At 39.5% G+C, this 22376-nt stretch overlaps 2 protein-coding genes across 2 annotated transcripts in view; both read right to left on the bottom strand.

Annotated features, from left to right (window-relative positions):
* The window catches only part of LOC110971198 (uncharacterized), a 28289-nt gene extending 6435 nt beyond the window's left edge, over nt 1-21854 (bottom strand). The window contains exons 1-3 of the mRNA XM_051945988.1: nt 21273-21854; nt 19630-19670; nt 13271-13514 (exon numbers count right to left, since the gene is read on the bottom strand). Coding sequence (XP_051801948.1) covers nt 13271-13514; nt 19630-19670; nt 21273-21677 — 690 coding nt within the window. The 5' untranslated portion in view covers nt 21678-21854. The remainder of the gene's footprint in view (nt 1-13270; nt 13515-19629; nt 19671-21272) is intronic.
* LOC110971110 (histone H2A-like) lies at nt 13209-13629 on the bottom strand. The gene has a single exon (XM_022221435.2). It carries the CDS (start codon nt 13610-13612, stop codon nt 13226-13228), a length of 387 nt encoding a protein of 128 aa, XP_022077127.1. The 5' UTR covers nt 13613-13629; the 3' UTR covers nt 13209-13225.
* Nucleotides 21855-22376: the final 522 nt, after the last annotated feature.

The raw sequence follows: 22376 nt of genomic DNA, 5'->3' as shown, positions 1-22376 counted from the left end.
GTCTCGTAGGAATGCTCTAAATATTGAAAAAACAAGCAAACAAAAAAAACCAACAACATTTAGCATGTTTTAAATTCAATTTGGAATATGTGCTATGCAAAATTCTAAGATGTTCTGGGAAAATGTAGCATTATTTACCTTGTTGCTGCCTGGCATTTCTTCATTTGGGTGAGGGATTCCCCAAATGGATCGAAGAAGTGAGCCCTCTTCTCAGAGGGGAAGATGACCTATATGGAAATACAGACAACGTATATACATTGTAAAGATACACAATGCAGATTGCTTTTTTCTTTACCTCCTTATGTACACCATGTTGTCTTATGTACACTGTGACCCACATAATCATTAGATAGAGTACACAAACCTATGATTAAACAAATAACTCACATATTTTTTGTAGCTAGAATGTTCTATCGTGTTATACACTTTGATTGTGTTAAAAGTAGTGTTCTGGATTATGACAGAGTAAACAGATCGTTTTGTTTGCGCGCTTTAATATTTTTAATTCACTATCTGATCAGCTCTAATCTCCCATCCGGAGCCCACAGGGAGGGGGACCCCCAGAGTGTCAGACTCGCGCCTAAACTTCTAGGTCTCCTCCTCCTCTAGCCAACACTATAAGAAACTTCACGTTTCTTTGTTCGCTCTCTTTCGCCTTGTTCGACTCTTACGATCTTTTTCCACTTTCCAAACTTCGCGGTTATAGAGGCTGGCACTCTATTAACCACAACTTCTTATTCAATTTTTCTTTTTGTTCAGAATAGATATTTTTGCTCATCTCCAACAACCAGATCTACAATTTTGTTTTATTTACGATTTAATTTTGATAGGAACCAATTCGATTCTGTTCCGTCGCTTTTATCATTCCCCGCTGAAGAGTTCCAGTCTGTTCGGCCCTCACCTATACCTGACCGGCAGAAATAGAACGTGAGCCTTCAGCCTCCAAATAATTATTTTTGACAAAATCAACCCAGAAGGACGCCGGCTGTTTCAGCCCTCGCCACCGCCAGCTGACCACCAGACGAACCGGGTCAAGCCAGACCCCTAGGACACGCGAGGTTCGAAGTAGACAGGACGACGAAGCGTTGCCATAGCAGCCAAACAGCGCAGCTCCCGAGCCGACTCTCGGAACCAACGAGGGCCGTTGCACAGCAACCCGTCCCAGTCTCTGAGCTTCGTGTGATCACTCTTCTCCAACGCAAAGTAAGACCAGCTGACGTGTGATCTAAACTAATGGTTGATGTCAAAAATAATAGCTTGATTTAATATTAATCACTCCGTTTAATCCCTTACCCGTCGTTCATATTCCAAATTGTTAAACTCCTCGATATTTGTTTTTCACGGTCTGATTACTCAGTGCCATAATCTCAGATTAGAAATGCAAACATAAATAATCTACACACACACACACACACACGCACCTACACCACACACATACACCCACAGCATTTATTCATTCCATATTTGTCACTGTATTAATCCCTGTGTTTATCATTATATTGGTTAATAAATATCTTTCATTTAGACCAAAATTACAGTCTCTTTTACGTTTATGTGTGTTGACTGGGGTCAATGTTTTTCGAGGATTCTCGACATTCAGATATTAGACTGACTAACTAATCAAATTTTTCAATCCATTAATAATATTTTTATTAAGATTGATTAATAATTTCCCAGTAGATTCAACTCCGGGTGGTGCCCCGATTACGGTAATAAACTATCAACGAGTGCAGACTTATTAAATTAACGTTTCATAAGGCAATATTGCTACAACCTTTAAGAGCATAGATGAGTCCACAATGCAGAAAAATTACAAAGAGGATAAAAACCTCAGTTTGCACAGCTTTATTCTAGAGTAGCACATACAACTCCAAGATTATACCAACTTTCATGGGTTAGATTAAGAACTATAAGAACTATTTACAAATTATTGTATACACAGTATACAGTACAATAAATCTAGTAAAATTATAAACTCACCATCAGCAACCAATGATGACTTTCACTGATAATTCCGAGAAGCATCTTGTATGCCATCGGATCCAACTAAAACATGAAAGGAGAAGAAAGCATTTGTGTTAGCTTCAGATAAAATAAAAATAATAGAAAAAACATACTAAACGTTGTCTTTAACAATCATTCAGTGCATTAAATTGAAGTGTAAACCTTCAGCTTTAAACGATTTTGTTTCCAGATGTCTGTCATAGCAAAGGTGTCGATGAGTCTGGCCTTTTTTTTTGGACTGCTGATTGAAGTCCTGCACAAGGACTGTGAGGTAGCCATTAATAACCTGAAAAAAATTAGGTATTCTCAGATGCTGAAAATTATATAAATACAAAATATGATTGCAGAAGGTACATTCTGTCCATTATTCACCTGATCAGACAAATAATTATAGATCAGTTCATAGTCAGATATCAATAAATAATTATCGAGGTATTACCTCACTTTCTAATTCCTTATTTGGAGCTGTCCTTTCAATATATGAAAAAAATAGCTTGTATGGCCCTATTTTTGCCATGAGCACAAAAGGGCTCTTTCCTGCCCATGCATCTCGGATACCTGTAAAACAAATAGTATTAAAGTGTCAGTAAAACAGCATCTTTCTGGGTAATACAATCAGTCCATGATTTTCAACCTAACATTTTGAGAAATCTTTTCATACACTTTTCTATCATGTCTGCTGCTACTGGAGCTGCTGGTGAAATGGCAGCGAGGTCTTGAACTGCAGGGGTGGCAGAGGGGGCTGGAACTGGGGCAGGTGTGGCAGAAGCATTGGCCGATGCGGGGCAGGTGTGGCAGAAGCATTGGCCGATGCTGGAGCAGGTGTGGCAGAAGCATTGGCCGATGCTGGGGCAGGTGTGGCAGAAGCATTGGCCGATGCTGGAGCAGGTGTGGCAGAAGCAGGGGCCGATGCTGGGGCAGGTGTGGCAGAAGCAGGGGCCGATGCTGGAGCAGGTGTGGCAGAAGCAGGGGCCGATGCTGGGGCAGGTGTGGCAGAAGCAGGGGCCGATGCTGGGGCAGGTGTGGCAGAAGCATTGGCCGATGCTGGAGCAGGTGTGGCAGAAGCAGGGGCCGATGCTGGGGCAGGTGTGGCAGAAGCATTGGCCGATGCTGGGGCAGGTGTGGCAGAAGCAGGGGCCGATGCTGGGGCAGGTGTGGCAGAAGCAGGGGCCGATGCTGGAGCAGGTGTGGCAGAAGCATTGGCCGATGCGGGGCAGGTGTGGCAGAAGCAGGGGCCGATGCTGGGGCAGGTGTGGCAGAAGCATTGGCCGATGCTGGGGCAGGTTAGGCAGAAGCAGGGGCCGACGCTGGGGCAGGTGTGGCAGAAGCAGGGGTCGACGCTGGAGCAGGTGTGGCAGAAGCAGGGGCCGACGCTGGGGCAGGTGTGGCAGAAGCAGGGGCCGATGCTGGGGCAGGTGTGGCAGAAGCTGGGGCCGATGCTGGGGCAGGTGTGACAGCTATAGGGGCTGATGCTAGGACAGTGGTTGCAGGAGCAGAGAGATTGTGAGGGATCCTTGGTTTGTGATCTCTGAATTGGATTAAGTGGTCCACATTTATTTTTGGAAACACCACCCCCTTGTCGTCAACCAGGTCGGCACTCTTTCCTGCTACACCAGAAATTGTCTAGGGGCCAAGGAAAGAAGCATCAAGCTTGCCACCCTTCCTCTGTTGGCTTCTTACGTTCCTCCGCCACACTTTCTCACCGACTTAGAAAGTGTCCCCAGTATTTTGTCCAAATCGACTTTTGTTTTTTTTTTGCGCCTTCGGGACATTGTCCTGAACCTCGAGGAGGACTTTGGAAAGAGCCAGCACATCATCAGCCACCTTTTCAGAAGCGACAGCACCTTCAACACTACTGTCAGTCTGTTGATGAAACATTCATAACAGTAGTAATATCAGCAGTCATGCAAAACGTAAACCAATGCTGCATTAATATGATGTGATCCTTCCCTTCACACAAATGAAATATCATTGTCTGTACACTAACCTTGAAATCTTCTGGTATTTCAGAAGGGTAACGTGCCTCTCTTCCAAACATGAGGAAGTATGGACTGTATTTTGTGGTGATTTGTTTTTTTGTCCTGATACCAAACATGATGGCATCAAGGTGGAGATCCCAGTCTTTCGGACTATCTGACACCACCTTTGAGAGTGCTCTGATAATGTAACCAGAAAATAATAGTGTCAGTGTTTATTAAACAGTGAACCGGGTGTTATCTTGCCAGAACCCTCTAAAAGTTAATTCTGTGACTTTTTGCTTTTCAGAAGCACCTGACTGTTCTAAAATGTGTAAAAATCTAATACAATCACAGAAATGTAAAAATCTCAAAGCCATTCTTCTCACCTCTGAATGGTGCCATTCATTTTTTCTACCAAACCATTTGTTTGTGGATGATAGGGCGAACATAGGCTCCTTTCAATGCCCAGTACTTTGCACACCTGTTTGTTCAGCTGTAAATACAAATATTGTTGATTACACATAACATGTTTTCTTGCAAAGTGTTGAGACTCGCTTACTACTTTGTAATAGTGTATATCATGTAACATGTTTACATCCAATAGGTACCAGAAAAAAAACACATTTCCTGTATACCAAAACCTCATTTGCTTTAACATTATTTTGAAATACTGCAGTCAGCTATTTTGTAAGAGCTTTGAAAAGAACATCAAATTGTATTATATTGTTGTAGGTTAGTGTAGATGTGTTACCTCATTTACAAACTCTTTCCCCTGGTCGGTCAAAATCCTTTTTGGGGCCCCAAACAGATAAAAGAATTTGAGGATGCACTCCGTTACTTCCTTTGCTGATTTCGATTTCAGGGGATATGCCTGTGGCCACTTTGTAAAATAGTCAATCATGACACAGACATATTGATTCCCCCTGTCTGTCAAAATCAGCTTACCGATGAGGTCCATCCCCACCAGTTCAAAGGGATGAGTTACCTTAAAGAAAAAATGAAAAAGTGTCAGGTTATTAGTCAACACCTTGAGAAAATAATAAATATTGCTCAGCTATCACCTGACAAAATAGGTTCAGCAAGCATTAAGGAAAGCAACATACATACAGGCTTTATTCTAACAGATACACCTGAAAGTAGAATGATTTGAATCCCTGCATGCTTCCTTAAGAGACTAGCCTCTACTTCAACACTGCGACAGCATCACCTCTGTCACTGTTCCAATGAAGCTCTTAGACATTAGAGAAACAAATCTGACTTACCACTACTGGGGTATACTCCACCTCCTTTTTAACTGTCTGACAAGCCTGACAAGCGAGACACTGGGACACCTAATTGCATCACAGAACATTTAAGGAGACAAAAAATTGCGAGAGTACATCATATCATTAAAAATAATATTACAAAGACTGGGGAAATACAGTTTATTATTTCATTAGTGAGATACATCATGAAAAATCATGTTGTTGTGGACAGATATATTTGAAATGATGAAAATGTGTAGTATATTAACCCATGTATTGATGTCCTTTGTCATGCCTGGCCAGTAGAATCTGGTGGAAATGGCGTCCCTTGTTTTGTGCTGGCCACAATGTGCACCTGTGGTGCTTGAATGAAAATCGGCAAAAATAATGCTGGCCTCCTCCGGGCCATTGACCACTTTAACCCTCATGGGCTTTAGTGTTTCCCTGTGACGGATGTAGTATAGATGTCCATCTGTAAAAAATAAATTGGTTTATTAGTTCACTAAGTCCTGAGGACCTGATGTGTCTGACACAGGTGAGGGATGTTAATCTATTTTGTGGGAGAAGCTTTGTTCGTGCAATGCCAGTGTTAGAACTGCATCCATTTATTTGACATCTACATGACTGGTTGTCTAGAACACTAAAAGGGTAGCATTCTGATGTTTACTCTTACTTGCTCACAGGTAAGGACATGTATGTGTATTATGCAAGCACTTTGATAGAGCATCGCTCCTTGTGACCTGTTGAGGAGACGTGTATTGTTGCTTAATCTAAATCTGCATCAGAATACTCAGATTGCTGTTCAATCATTATTTACATCCATATATATATAAACATCAGCGTTATATTCCATTAAGACCAAAATATGAAGCAAAAAGATGACTAAATTAGTTGAGTAGACCTACTTACCAGCACAGGTACCAAAGCATTTAATAAATTCATTGACATATGTGCCCATTATTCAGACAGTTTCTCACCTTCTACCACATACGTCTGGGTTTTTTTCCTGAAGGTGTTTTTTTTCCATCTTCGTAAACCCTTCAGGATATTCACCTTGCATTTTATAGCGAACAATTTGTTGGTATGTCGTAGGGTCCATTGTTCTGAAATACAAATGACATAATTTCAATTAATGTGAAGCATGTGGAACAGGCTACACAGCTGGATGGTGCAGTCATTCTAAACTGTGTGAGCTACAGTGGTGCACTATTTTTCTTGTAAGAAGCAACAAAAAAGGGATTGACTTACTTTTTCTTCGAAACGCCCCAGCAAAGAAAAACAAACTTTTTCTCTCGGCAGTCGTCAGAAATGGTCGGAACCACCTGAATCTTAATCATGCACCCGGGTCATGACCAACTCTCGGCCAATCACAGAAAAGCACGCTATTTTTACTGGGCGAAATTAAATCTCTGAACGCAGCCGAGGAGAAGTGTAAAAACAATGAAAATAACAACATACATACATATAAGTAGAAATAAAATAGTTAAAATAGAAATGTTTAATTTAGCTTTTTTTTTTTTTTATCTCAAAATGCACCAGAATGCAGGAAAACGACTCAGTTTTTTTCTGACACAGAAATTTGTGGCTTTTTGTGGCTCATTGTTATTCTTATGAGTGAGCCACAGTGGCTCTTCATTTCAAATTCCTAGTGTAAGCATAGCCATTAAAATAGCTAATATATAGAAGAAAAAAGAAGAATCAAACACAGAATTAGGCTACTAAAGCCTAAAATTCTAACTGACACATTCAAAATTCCAACATTTTAATGAGTATCTTAAGGGAGCCAAATAAACAGCCTACATGCAATTGTAATTTTAATGTTGCAGGCTCTTTGCATTTTTAAAGATGTGTATAGAGCAGTTTTTGTAGGCTACTTAAAATTCTTAATTTTAAGAATGCTTAAAATTCATAAAATAAAAAAATACATGAAAAACTCATGTGTATTATACTTTTAAAAAAGAGTCGTCTATCTAAATATCTACATGATGAAGAAAATAAATACTAGAGGTCAAATACTTACTTGGAAAATTGTTGCAATTGTTCCAAAAGAAAGAGCTGTACGGTCAGTGGAAGACAGCCAGTTGTTTGAACTCCAAATGGGGTTTTTGGGTTGTTTTTTTCTTTAAATATTTTTTTGATTGGATGGTGCCAGCTTATGGTCAGCTCATGGCAATTAACTAACTGCCATGAGCAGGCCATGAGTTGGTGTCGTCCAATCAAAAAAATGGAAAAAAAATATTAATAAATAATTGGTTGCAGATTTTTTGTTCAGAGTGTGGGGTGCTGGGATATGTAGTGTTTATCAGATCTTTTTCTATTACTGCTGTTGCACAGATACATATCTTTAAATGATGATTTTTCATTTTTTTGACTACTGCATAAAAAATATTATGTGTGTTGCAATACCGCTGAACGCTAAAAGTGCATTTGAACCATTGGCTATGTTTTTACAACAGCAGCAGAGGTGCAGATGTTGTAGCTGACAACATTTGGAGGCTGCCACTTCTTGTATCCAAAAAATAGTAGGGGGGTCAGATTTTGAATCTGACTCCAGATTTTATTTCATATCATACAATATGCACAGACAGACAGACAGACAGACAGACAGACAGACAGACAGACAGACAGATAGACAGATAGACAGATAGACAGATAGATAGATAGATAGATAGATAGATAGATAGATAGATAGATAGATAGATAGATAGATAGATAGATGGAATAAACCTTTATTAATCCCACAGCAGGGAAATTACTATTGTACAGCAGCAATAGGACATTGAAAAAGAGAAAGATTGCAGCACACAGAAAGCACACAGTGCACATATAGCTATATATAAAAATGAACATATTTATTTAACTCAACCTGCATATTTCTGTTAAAGTCCTAGTTTTGAAATAGCCTCTCTGTTCTTAATCTGCCATATTGTGATCATTTAGCCCCTTGTTTTATTATTCTGTTCTTAAAGACTGTAATTTACTTTTTTTTTTTTTTAACTTGTTGTGATTTGGTGTTTTAGCTGTTGTAGCAAATAATTTCCCAGGTGTGGGATTAAAGAATTTAAATTCTATTATATTGTTAACTGGCCCGATAAAAATACCAACAATAACAAATGACTTTATACTTAAGAACTGTACTTATATTAAAGACTTTATACATAAATACCAGACATATTTTGATGCCATATCTTGCATTCTTAGGGGAGTCCGATTTTAAATAAGGAGATATAAAGTTTTCTCAGTGAACAATTATTTTATTGGCACGTGTAGAACACTGATGGAATATGAACAATATTTAGCCACACACCCTGTCCTGTCCTGATGTCCTCATAGGAGTGAAGCTGAGAGTAGCGTAGGATCTCCCCGATGCCATTTAGGATGCGCACATACGGATGAGAAGAGGACGAAAAACATGTCAGCTAATCATATTTAACAGGAAAACATGTCTGCAGTTCGGGACTTCGTCACATTTAACCCGAAAACCTGTAGAAAGCAACAGCAAAAACAGTCAAGTGGCCACAGAGTGAAACGTAAGTCGCGCACGTTCACGCGAAGGGGGAGTCAGATTTTTCCAGGGAGTGTGAAAATGTCAAAACACCTGCGCTCCTGGTCACTGTTTTCTTAGAGCCCTTCTTCAGGGCAGACTTCGCTGGTTCTGGCATTCTCCTTCTTCTCCATAGTAACGAATGATGCTGAATATAGAGAGCTGCTCTTCTTATAGAGACCGCATGGAAATACGACTGCACAGCCCCCCGTTTGTCATTGGCTGAGAGGCTCAGCTGGTTGAGATCTGATTTCCATGACAAAGACGCAGAAAATTGGAGACCTCCAACAGTTTCAACGTAGAATTTTGCATTTCTGAGTACAGACTGAATATAAACACATTGTACTAAATATGAATAATTTTAATATAAATACATTCCTTACATATACAATGACAGTTGTGTTTCTGAGCGTCCCCAAGGAATAGAAAAATCTCCACTCAGAGTTCAGATGGTCCATAAACAGAGAATTAGTCCTCAGCAGCATCAACAGTCTGAACTCTGCACTTCATTCAAGTCATAACATGTAGAAAAATTAGAACCAGAGCTCAATCTGACAACGTGTTCTAATGTCATCAAACGTTTTATGGTCAATATCGCTACAAAATAAACTTTGGTGTCTTCATCAGAATCTGTTATTGTAGCAGTTATTATTAATATCCAACAAAATAATGAATAATATAGTGTTATTACAAATGTTCATGCATTGCCATACAAATCACTACAAGGACCTGTTCCTTGTTTTTCTCTTATTTTAGGCCATTTCCTTCAGTTGAGTGTATCTGCTATTGATGTGACTGCTAAATTCAAGCAGGGTAACAAGACAATAAATGTCACAAAATAAAAATGATTTTTAAATGTTCTGATCATCCTGACCAAGCATTTGAATAAATTCTTAATTTTTATTTAATTTTTATTATTTAGTAATTATATTGAACATTTTGACTAAGTCCCTAAACTTGCCACCCACCCTATCATGGGGTAATTCCCCCTTTAGGAAATCCACTGATCTAATCAGAGACATCACCAATCCAATTTGTCTTTTTTTCAGTGGAGGTTAACCCATAAGAATCCGGACCCATTTTTCCTTAAAGGACTTAATGAGTTCAGGTCAGTCATAAAGCTTTACAGGGAAGAGACTGGGGCACTCAAAATGCTTGTTACACTGGTGTCCCTGTGTGTTCTTATGGGTTAAAACAATTACTGCAAGTATAGTGCAATTCATAGTTAATTGTTGTCAAGCTTATCATGTCCACTCTGTCAGAGTAAAAAATAATAAATACAACAAAAAATTCTGAAATTAAAAATATTTTTTGAAGTTCTGCTGTTGGACACAAGGGAGCTCTGTTGATTCTGTTTTTGGTCATGCTATCTTGACACATTCGAGAAGCCTTTTCACATTTTCCTGATAAGCCAACCACTAATAAATAATGCTACTGGAAAGACATCAGATGATTTTATTTAGAAAATGCAGCTGCCACAGATATTTTGACAACATAAACAATCTGCAGTGATTTCATTATTTTCAAAAGACTTCTTCTTGTCAACTTTTCAAGAGACAAAAAAGCTTTCTTAACATGCGCATTTTGTAATCACTATGTCAAAAATATGTATTCTCTTTTGATTTTGTCCTTGGCATATTACACATTTTTACCTGCCTGCAGTAATTTCTTTAAAAAATGTGGGACCTGGACCAACGTAGTAGTGATGTGTAGTGATGGCGAGATGAAGCTTCATGAAGCACTGAGGCTTTCCATCCAGTTGGTTCACTCATGGTTCGAAGCTTCATGGTGCTTCATTTGCTCTACTGCGCCATCAAGTGGACAAATAAAAGTAAAACAGGCAGAGTGCCTATAATGACACGCTGGCTTTGCTATGTGAAGCTTTGAATTGTGTTTAAATGATAATGCCAATAAACATATAATATGCTTAATATAGTGTCTGTTTTTCCTGACAGCAGAGATAGAGAGGAAAGTGGAAACAAATGGGGAGAGATTTGAGATCTGTAGTTTTACTGTTTGATTGAGGTCAGGTTCTGGATCTCTGTAAAGTGTTTAAATACTTTTAATTGTAATAAGGGCGACATAAATAAAATGTACTTGTGCTTCTTTTTGTTTTGTGACTGTGCTTGTGGTATCATTGCAAAACTAAAGTAGGGACAGCATTTTATTTGATATTATTCAAAAATATGAGAATTATTCCACAGAGCTGGGATTTAGGTGGTTTCTTTTTTTGGACAATATTTCTCCAGCTCCTTGGAACACCTCACCTTTAATAAAATCATACATATTAGGACTGATAGTTCAATATATGGCAGGTATCCAATATATTATGAGTTTTCACACATAAAACCTTATTATGAGTAGTCAACTCAAAATACTCCCACACAGGTGAGGGCTTCCTCTTTCTTCCTTGCTCCATCTGTGAGAGAGTATTTGTGATACAACCAACAAACATGGAACTGGCAGGAATTTGAATGTTCTTACAGTGTTTTCTTGTAAAATCACTGTCACCACAATATAAATATAAATATATTTATATATGCACCATCACATGAATTAATCATTACCCAACATCAGTGTATAGTTTACAGCTCATTTTATTAATAATAAAACTTTTGTACATATTTCACTTACACATGTTGTCTTTCAGAATAGGTAACACAGAAACTAACACATGCTTTGTAGGCCCTGCTGTAGAACTGTGGCTCCCAGTGACTTCTTTACATACACGTCAAAGTAGTGTCTAGTTCCCATGTAACTGAAGAAGGTGACAGAAGGTGCAGACACCAAATACAGGAGTGACATTTACAAATGGTAAAACTGACACACACAAACACCCATAATTTTACACAACCCATAAACCAATGTAAAAGAAAAAAATATATAATGCCTCACATCAAAGCACTGCAGTTGGGAAATAATCTAAACTGCTGCTCTTCCTACACTTCTCCTACTCCTCCAGCTACTGCTATTTCACACCGAATAATACTAACTAATAATACTTACTGAATAATACTAACTACAACTCGCTCTCACTCCTCTCTCCACAAACGCCAACAACACCCACAGTGGGGCTCGAGATCTGAAACGTTTTTATGGGACAGCGATACGTTGAACGAACCAATCACGTGATCTGCACAAACCGAGGCCTCGTTTGTCATCGGTCACGTGACTTTTTCAGAAGCGACCCAAGCCTCGAAGCGAAGCTTCATCTGACACGCCCACTTTTACTCGAGACACGCCTCGATGCCTCGGTTCATTTGTCCCATCACTAGTGATGTGCCGTTCGCGAACGAAACGGCTCTTAGAGCCGGATCTTTCAAGTGACCAACGGGAGCCGGCTCCTTATTGGGAGCCGCGCTGGGAGCCGTGTTGTTTTTTTCTCTCTCTCTCGCACCCTCTCTCTCTCACCCACGCTCTCTCACTTTTTTTTCTCTTCAAGCCGGACGTGATTGGTCAATATGTTTGCGCTGAGCAGAGCGAGGAAGGGGCGGCAGTTACACTCACAGACGCAGCAGCGGTAGATCAGGAACAGAGCAGGAGGGACAGAGAGAAAGAGAGCCAGGGGCAACAAGACGAGACCAATAGAAAGGTAAAGAAAATGAGTGACACCAGGAAAACAAGTAAAATCTGGAACCATTTCAATTTGATATCAAGTTGATAATACAAAGGCAGAGTGTAGAGTCTGCAAGAAAAGAATATCCGACAGAGCCGGCTCCACAAACAACCTCCACAGGCATCTGAGAACTGTCCACCCATCAGTGCAATGGGTTGAACGTGGTATTAATGAAGGTGCCAGTGTGTCTACTGTTGCTGCTGCTTCTGCTGCAGTATCTACAGCAGTTTTTGCAGAAGTCTGTGACCACAGCAAGACAGAACTCAATTGATGAAGAACTGGCAAAAATGATTACCCTTGATTTTCAACCATTTTCAGTCGTCGATGATAAAGGATTCAGGAAGTTTGTTCATGAGATTAAAACATTTGCATCAACTGCTGATTCTTTCCGCTTAGTCAGTGTTCAGGGCTGAACTGCGGACGTAAGAGAGGACAGTCGGTGTTTCAGTAGGCGGAGCCAAATTGACCAAGTAATGTAAACCATGACCATGTAAACTTTTGTAAATTGTACAGGGTAAATGGAGCATAACACGAAAACATTGAACAGTTTTAAATGCTAAATAGTTAGTTTTCAAAAATACAAACGTAGTTATCACTATGCCAAATTACAAATCGGTGAATTACAACCAATGATATGAGTTGATTTGTTTATAAGTTTTCTCAGTTAAAAATTTGAAAGTAAACATTGAATGGACAAGGCTCATACATGCCGTACAATATTCTACAGCTATATATATATATATATATATAAAATCAAACAAGTGAAGTGAAAACCAAGTGATTTAGTGCTTAGATGTTCATTTAGAGTTCGTGCGTGGCTCTGAAAAGAGCCGTTGGTTTGTTGCAAAATGCGAACGGTTTATTTGGACTTAGCGGGCTTCTCGGTCTTCTTTGGCAACAGCACAGCCTGGATGTTGGGCAGCACGCCACCCTGAGCAATGGTGACTCCACCCAGCAGCTTGTTGAGCTCCTCGTCGTTGCGGACAGCCAGCTGCAGGTGACGAGGGATGATACGGGTCTTCTTGTTGTCGCGGGCAGCGTTTCCAGCCAGCTCCAGGATCTCAGCGGTCAGATACTCCAGCACAGCCGCCAGGTAGACGGGGGCGCCGGCACCCACACGCTCCGCATAGTGGCCTTTTCTCAACAGCCTGTGGACACGACCGACCGGGAACTGGAGCCCCGCCCGGGAGGAGCGGGTCTTTGCCTTTGCTCTGGTCTTGCCGGCACCTTTTCCACGTCCAGACATTTTCTTGTATTGCAGCTTCTCACTGAAAGCAGAAACTAGAATAACAGAAACAGAACAGACTGCCGGCTTATATAGGACCAATGCTGCTCACTGATTGGTCAGAATGAGAGGGAAATATGATCGTCCAATCAGAGGAGAGTTATTGTTTCTCCAAAAGCTGCTACATTCAGACCGACATGTCACTAATGCCCAGTTTAAAATGAAGCAGTTTAACTGCTGTTTGGTGAAACATGGTTTTAGTTTACTTCAGATATAATCTCGACTGAACTTCAATTGAAGTGCATATTTATGATTATTATTAATTTAAATTCATAATGACTTAGAATAAACATAACATTTATGTGTGGTTCACTTAATCCATGATAATATAAATTACAAGCTGCAGCAGTGCAGCAGGAATAAATAGGGTAAAATATCAACCCACTTGTTTACAGCTCCTGAACAAACCCAAATAAATCCACTGAAGATGCATTAGCAGACTCTGACTATCTGAAATTATCTTATCAAATTTTAAATATAAATGATATTTACCAATCTATTTACATGTCTTGTTTAAAGAGCACATAAAAGTAAAGCTTTAGCACCAGATCCTGTAGACAAACTAAAAACTTCTGAGGTCCCCAGTGCAGCTGATTTAATCATCTGTGACCAACAGTTATATGACAAATTCAAGGACTGTTTTAATGAACTACAGCTTGTGCTGAGCAGAGAGGAGACGGCAAGAGAAACATACTGGATCAATAAATTGCAATGTGGCTCAGAAACAAAGAAGATGCATTCAGAATGGTGAAACATCTTTCTTCAAGAAAGAATGACATACAATTTGAAAATGTAATCAAATAACCTTTCTTCAGAATGTATTTGGAAAAATATCATTTCCAGTGTTGCATTTTGAAATTGTGTCTCTACCTGTCAATTAATAAGGTGTGTGAAATGAACAACTGTCACTGAAATAGAGATAGTAAAAATATGTTGAAATTAGTGGAAGATTGTTGAGTAAAGTCACACATGGATGAAGAGGGAAACTCCTCATGTCCTTTCACAGCACAGGAAATGCTGTCTGTAGAATCAAATGAGTATAAAAGGAAAGAAGCTGTTTCTCTCCTAATCTGCTGCATATTCTTGAACCAATACAAGAAGGATGATCTGGTGGACAACTGCTCTGACACTTGAGCTTTGCTCTGGTATAATCTTCTGATTTCATCACCTGTACCTGGAGATTTTAAGATATATAGAAACAAAAAAATGCAATTCATCTTCATACATTCATTAAAGCAGCATCTGGAACCAAATCACTGGTTTCTTTCAATAGAAATTTTACTTGTGATAGACAGAGTGACTCCAGGTAATTCAATTCAGTTCAATTCAATTAAAAAAAAACTTTATTTGTCCCCAAGGAGATATTAAAAAAGGTCAAACAAACAGCTTGAAAAAGACAACCAAGCATGACAGACAATTAAACAACATTAAAAGGTTAAAAAGAACATTGTAATTTTAGATTGCTGTAGTTTTTTTCCCCTCACATATGGGACAGTAAAGTGCTCTTAAGAAGATTTAAAATAGAATTACTTGTTGAGTTTGTCCTTAAGATACAACTACTTGTTCTTAAACTTCTAATTCACTTCAATTAAATTCTCCTTAAAACCTCACACAAACACAAACCAACAGTGTTCGAGTGCATTAACAAGCCCCTTTATTCTGATCATACTACAGGGCGGATTTTATCAATAGGACCTCTCACCTCCACCATCTCTACAGGTTCATTCTGTTCAGATTTTAAGTTCACAGTTGTCTTCTTCCTGAATCAACAACAGATAAAAGATTGAAATAGATGCAATCCATGACTTTCAAATTAAAGGTGTGAAGGAAGCAGTGAAAGACTGTAATGAATTTACATCATCCACAGACTCAAGACAAGTAGAAGAATCAGCACCAGGACCACCAGAGTCAACCTGGTGATATTCATTAACTTTCCTGATTTTCCTGCTAAATGAAACAAACACAGAGCAGATTGGTTTTAGCAGTAAGATTGGGCTGATAAATCCTTTTCTCAGATGATAATGTCAGTCAGTTTCTGGCATATACTCCTGATATGATGGCATTTTCTCTCTGAACACATGCAAGTACACTATGTCCAGAATATCTCACATCTGCTTTGCATCAAGTAAAGGTTTATATCTATTTTTTTTTCAAGTCTGATCTATGTTTTTGAAGGTCAGAGTTTATTTCTTACCTGTCACAACATTCAGATATAAGGTGGAGTTATGACGTCCTCTGGTGTTCTGAGCGTCACAATAATAATTTCCACTGTGTTCAGCTCTGAAGTCAGTGATGGTGAAGGTTTGTCCTGAAGTTTTAGGTGAGTCTTCATTCTCCTTGTACCAGGTGTAAGTAGCTGCTGGGTTAGCATCACTGCTGCAGGTCAGAGTCACTGAACTTCCCTCCATTATCTCACCAGATGGACTCACTGACACAGAGGGAAGCTTTGGAGCATCTGGAGGGGATGATGGACCATAAGTTAATTAAAAACTCAGCCACACATCGTCACTGAATGAAAAGTGCAGAAACAACCACTGAACATCTCAGTGTGTCAAGTCTGGCAGTAGACAGCAACTGAGCAGCAGACAGAGCAGAAGTTACATATTTTTTTCAACATACTCACATTGCACATTATTAAAAATGTATTCAGATGTTCTCTCGTCCAGCTGGTTCTCTGATGTACAGCAATACTCACCAGAGTCTGAGACCTGGATGGAGCTGAAGACAAGCTGCTGGTTTTTGTTGATCAATGTTTGGTTCTTTTTTTCCCAAGACTATGTAGCTGCTGAGTTTGCTTCACTGCTGCAGATCAAAGTCACTGATCTGCCCTCCATGATTTCAGAAGAGGGACTCACTGACACAGAGGACACATTCAGAGCATCTGGAGGGGAAACATGAGGGTGTGTAAAGGATGAACAAGAGAACATTATGTCGGACAGATTCTCTAAATGTTATTTACAAAGTGAAGACAACCCACACACTGAAGGACAGCCGTAGTTCTCATGTCCTTTCAAAGCACAAGAGATGACGTCTCCAGGATTAAACTGGTCTTTATAAGAACTGTCCTCAGGCATGACTTTCTTTCCATTTTTGAACCAGACATAGGAAAGAAAACCTGCCACAGATTTAGCTGAAAAGAAAATGTTCAACACAAGGCAAAACATTTGTTTTCAAAGCCTATAACCCTCACAGTTATGTGAAGTGATAGTTTATCTCTAAAGCCATGAGTTACATCCTGGAACCTCTACTTGATGATGTTTTGCGGTGAGGTGTGCTGTTGTGGCTATTAGTTGTGTTCACGGTACCTGTAATAATAAGAGTTGTTCCAGGTAAAATACTCTCCCATTCATCCTCATATGTTGTGAATTTGAAGTGATACTGGGCTGAATCAGTGTCTTTCAGGTCTCTGATTCTCAGAGTGGAGTGTCCTTTTTCTGTTTCAAGCACCTCAGCACGGCCTGCATACTGGGAGTCTTTGCTGATGTCCTCAAGTTCGGAGGAATTTAACCACTGATGACGCTGCTCAGAACTAAACCAGAATTTTGATGTGATCGATCCGACGCTTTGATATGTGCAAGAAATGTCCACCGATGATCTTCTCACAGCACAGATTCTTCTGTCAGAGAAAATCACTCTGTTGCAGGTTTCACCATGGACACCTGAAAGACAAAACCTCTTTATAACGATAGAACTTTTAAAACATGTCACAGCAGTAATACCGAGCATTTTAGATGATTGTTGAGATACTGCCAGCAGCAGCATTAGTAAAGCTGAATATAAAAAGATGGTGGACATGTAGAAAGAGGAACAGAGGTTATCAAAAGTCTGAATAAGTGCAGTCATGGAACAGTGTAATATGTTGAATGTGCCACTAGATGATGTTATATTAGTGAAAGACTGTGAAGTAAACTCACTCACTGGAGGAGAAGAGAAACCCTCGTGTCCATTTACAGCACAGGAAATGCTGTCTCGAGAACGAAAGGAGTCTGAAATAGAAAATGTTTCCCTCCCAATGTTCTGTCCATTCTTGTACCAGACATAGAAATAATGATCAGGTAGTTGACAGCTGCTGTTACAATGAAGTTGTTCCCGGCTAGAAGAAGAGCTCTTTACTGATTTGATCACCTGCAGACCTGAATTAATGAAGATGGAGAAAAACATAGTATTTTAATCATATGCATGTGTAAACACACAAACATCTTCACATTACCCAGAAAACTAATTTTCACATCAACAGGGCTGTTGCATGACAGTGAAAATTTAGCTAAAAAGAATAAAGAAACATGAAAATATAAATGTTACCTGTAACAGACAGAGTGGTTCCAGGTGATCCAGTAAATTTTCCATATTCTTAGTTTGTTGTGAATCTGAACTTGTACTCAGCTGAGTCGCTCTTTCTCAAGTTTGTTATTCTCACAGAGCAGCTGCTTGGTTTGCAGTAATACTGAACATGACCTGTGTAGTCTGAGTCTGTTCTCAGATCCACAGGGTCAGTGACACTTCCTTTGGTGAACCAGATTGTTCTCTCAACTCTGTCATTTCCTGTTGATGGGTATGTGTAGGTGCAGGATGTGTCCACTGATGATCCTTCTAAAGCACAGATGTGAGTAGGAGTGTAAGTCACTCTCCAGACATTCTGACCCTGAACCACTGCAACACACAGCACAAACCACAATCACATCTAACGACAGACTTTAATATTTTCTACTGGTGCATCAATACATAAACCTGTAGGAGAAGTGAAATTATTCCACATTTTCATCTCACTGAGATCCTGAGACAAAACAAGACTGTAGTCCCAAAGTACTCATCACAGATTTACTGCAGTTGGTGACACAAAAGTGCTCATTATGAAACACAGCATCATAACAATTTAAAATAACTTCACATATTTATCTGGTAACACAAACTGATGACAGTATATGAAACCGAGACCTAAGTATAGACACAAGATTTAAAATTGATTATTACAAATTTGTTTAATCTTTTTTCCTAATTCCACTCATGGCAACTGTGAATAAATGAGCTAAATCCAGTGTAAATTATGACATACGTTACCCGGCATCAAGAGAAGGAAGACTAAAAATCCTCTTCTTCCTGCTGGTAAACTCATAGCTGCTCCTCTCATCTCTCTGGTGGCTTCAGTAGCAGTAAAATATGTCAGAAAGAAATTGATGTAGATGAGATGTATCCCTCCAATCAAACACATGTACTGCTACTGAAAGATGGAGTGATTTGAAGTGTAACCGTCGTCTGTGGTCAGCAGTGTGAGCAGAAAGAAGATCATGATGGTATAAAAGCACACTTCACAGGGCTAAAAAATAACCCAGCCTTAACCACACCTAGTGGGGATTACTATGGGACAGAATGCACGCTGGGTTTTTGTGTTGATTGAATCTGAATAAATTCAGATGTACCACTGTAACCCCAGTGAAAATATGTGACTTTGTCTACCAGCATGAGCCGAAAGTTCAACCACACCTGCAATGACATTACACTTAACTGTTAGAGGACAACTACTCTGACATTTCAGGAATACTGAGTTTGAATTCCTCATGAATGATCTGCTCACCTGGAGATCGGAATCAGTAACAAGGAACACAAGTGTTTTAAACATGATGGGCAAAACACATTAAAGCACAAAGAAAACTTAAAGTAACCCAGATAATTAAATGAATGAATATTTCCTGTCACAGACCAAGTGACTCCAAGTGATTCAATAAAATTTCCACCTGGTTGGTTTGTGTGAATCTAAACTTGAACTTGGCTGAGTCACTCTTTCTCTTAACTTATTTTCATATTTCTGAACTTCATTTACATAAATACATAAAACATTGTGTCCTGGAGAACAAACAGTCTGTATGTTTTCATGTCTAGACACACTGATGAATCTCTTTCATATAGAGTGGAGGGATTCAGTGAAACCACTTGCTGAGATGACACAGTAGGACACACAAATATGTTCTGATATTTGTCACTGCTGCAGGCCTTTTCCAAACATGTCTGTTTCAAAGAGGAGCTGTGGAGCAGCATTACAACAGGGTTGCATTCAGATCACAAACAAATGCTATCAGGTCATTTAAATAATAAATCTGGATGTAACCAGTCATTGACAGTTTTTCCACTCAAATGCTTTGACTGCACCCTTTTAGTTGTAGTATTTGTGTAAAACAACACAAGATTATGCGAAAACTATGAGAAAAGAAACTAAATTGTGTGTTAAAACAGAGAAAAGCTTCACATTCAAGTAAGATTTCTCATTTCGATGAACAGAGATAATCTGGTGCTGCAGGTCGAGCTGTAAGGAAAGTCACTGTATCAAACTGATTATCACTTTATCAGTCAAATCTTCCACAGTCACCAATGAGAATAAATGAATGATTGAATTATATTTTTCTTTCTTTCTCACTTTCAGTGAGTCTAAGCAGAAATATTGCACAACACCTATCAGTAGATCTACTGTCACAGTCAGAAGAAGAGCCACAAATCCTCTGGCTGTAGCAGTTCAAGTCCTGTCTGCTGAGTCAGGGTCAGGGTCAGTAAAACATGTCTGCACATTATTAAAAGTCATTTGAAACTAATGATTCACTGCAACACTTTCATCTGCATCACAGAAGGAGGTTGTCTTAAAACAATGACTTTTACCAGAAGCCTGTAAGCAGAAGACGGAACTTCTGGTTATCTCTCTAAAAATGCCAGTTTCCTTGTCTGCATGATTGGTCAGATACTGTTAGAAAAAAAAAGAACAACCACAACTGTTTTAGTGTTGAAATTTTAAACTGGTGATTGTGATGCGTTTCAGACATTGTGAGAAACGACTTTGAGACTTGTTAGAAGCAACCAACCAACCAGTATCAATGCATATTTGTCCCCATGAAACTGAATTCTTTCAAAGGAACTGTTCAAATATTATTGATAAAGTTATAACGCCTGAACCACCCTAAATGAAGGAAGCCAATTTAAATATATAAGGGTATTAAAATATTTTTACATTATGGGAACCAGACAGATGCTGATTGAGAATTTGTGACTCTGAAAAGAGCCTTTGGTTTGTTGCAGATGATGATGTTTACTTGGCTTTACCTGGACTGACAGGCAAGGCTGATCTGCGGACGTAGAAGAGGACAGCTGGTGGAAGTTTCAGTGGGCGGAGCCAAAATGACCAAACCATTGTCAACGTGAGGTGAATATACTCTTTTCGATTTTTCCAGTTTGGGCCACTTTCTCTTGTCTTTCTGCAGTTATAATAGGCTGTTAAAGATGAGACTGGAAGTAGGTTTAAGTTAACATGAGGAGCAGTAATATAACTAACAATTCCATCTACTAGACACCACTGCAATATAATGCTTGGCAACACTTACACTACGCAATATTTGCGTCAGACATCTGTAGCCATACAAGCCTCTTATTTTGAAAACCATAACTATTAACATTAATGGTGCTTTAAAATATTTAATTTTCTTGTTCCAATTTCCAGGAAAGTACACGAGCTGTCTAAAGAGCTTTCCATATTTATTTGAAACTAAATAAATTATTAATACATCATCATGTGGTTAAACGCTCTTCGTGAATATGTGTGGCTCTTAAAAGAGCCGTTGTGTTGGGTGTGGTTGGTCTAAGCTCTCTCTCCACGGATGCGGCGGGCCAGCTGTATGTCTTTGGGCATGATGGTGACCCTCTTGGCGTGGATTGCGCACAGGTTGGTGTCCTCGAAGAGGCCGACCAGGTAAGCCTCGCTGGCCTCCTGCAGAGCCATGACAGCGGAGCTCTGGAAGCGCAGATCGGTCTTGAAGTCCTGAGCGATCTCTCTGACCAGACGCTGGAAGGGCAGCTTACGGATGAGCAGCTCTGTGGATTTCTGGTAGCGACGGATCTCTCTAAGAGCCACAGTACCGGGCCTGTAACGGTGAGGCTTCTTGACGCCGCCGGTGGCCGGGGCACTCTTTCGGGCAGCCTTGGTGGCTAGCTGCTTCCTTGGAGCTTTTCCTCCGGTGGATTTGCGGGCTGTCTGCTTGGTTCTTGCCATTGCGCTTTCTATGTCCTCACTGCTCCAACAGTAAAACACAAGTGCAGACTGAGCGGCAAGAGCGAGCTTATATGGAGAGCGGCGGAGCACCGGCAGCTGTGATTGGTCCACAGCGGTTTGGCGCGTGGGATGTCAGAGCGTGTATTGGATGAAGTAAATGTGACGTTTGAAATAAACTCCTCCTCCACAGCAGCCGCCATGTTTAGTAAATTCTGATTTAAACTTTTCTTCTCATTTTAAACTTAGTTGAAATGATTTCATTTGATGACTTTATGAGTTGAAACATTAAATTTCTCGATTTTCTTGTAGACACACTAAAGAAATCTTGTATTATATCATTAGTATTGGAAATAACACTGATTTTCAGATTTGAGTATCTAATGTTTTGCTGAGTTTTACAGCGTGGTGCGTCATCAAATACCAAATTTATCCTTGTGCTTATTGTGGCTTTTTCATCTGCAAAATGCTTCATATTAATAGAACGAGGAATTATTAATTTGGCCCTACAGATCAGTTTCAACACAGCTGAAAAAAGGATCTAAAGCTCTGCAGATAAAGTGGGTGGTGTGTACTCAAATACAAACTTTTGTCTACCTATTTGAGCTTTTTCATCTGTAAAATGCGTGACCTAATTAGAGAAAAGTTTTTGCAAGTTTGATTCTTTAGATCAGTCTCGATACAGCTGAAGGTGGATATAAA

Source organism: Acanthochromis polyacanthus, chromosome 3, assembly GCF_021347895.1.
Source record: "Acanthochromis polyacanthus isolate Apoly-LR-REF ecotype Palm Island chromosome 3, KAUST_Apoly_ChrSc, whole genome shotgun sequence".
NCBI classification, from domain to species: domain Eukaryota; kingdom Metazoa; phylum Chordata; class Actinopteri; family Pomacentridae; genus Acanthochromis; species Acanthochromis polyacanthus.
This window is presented reverse-complemented; position numbering and strand designations above follow the sequence as displayed.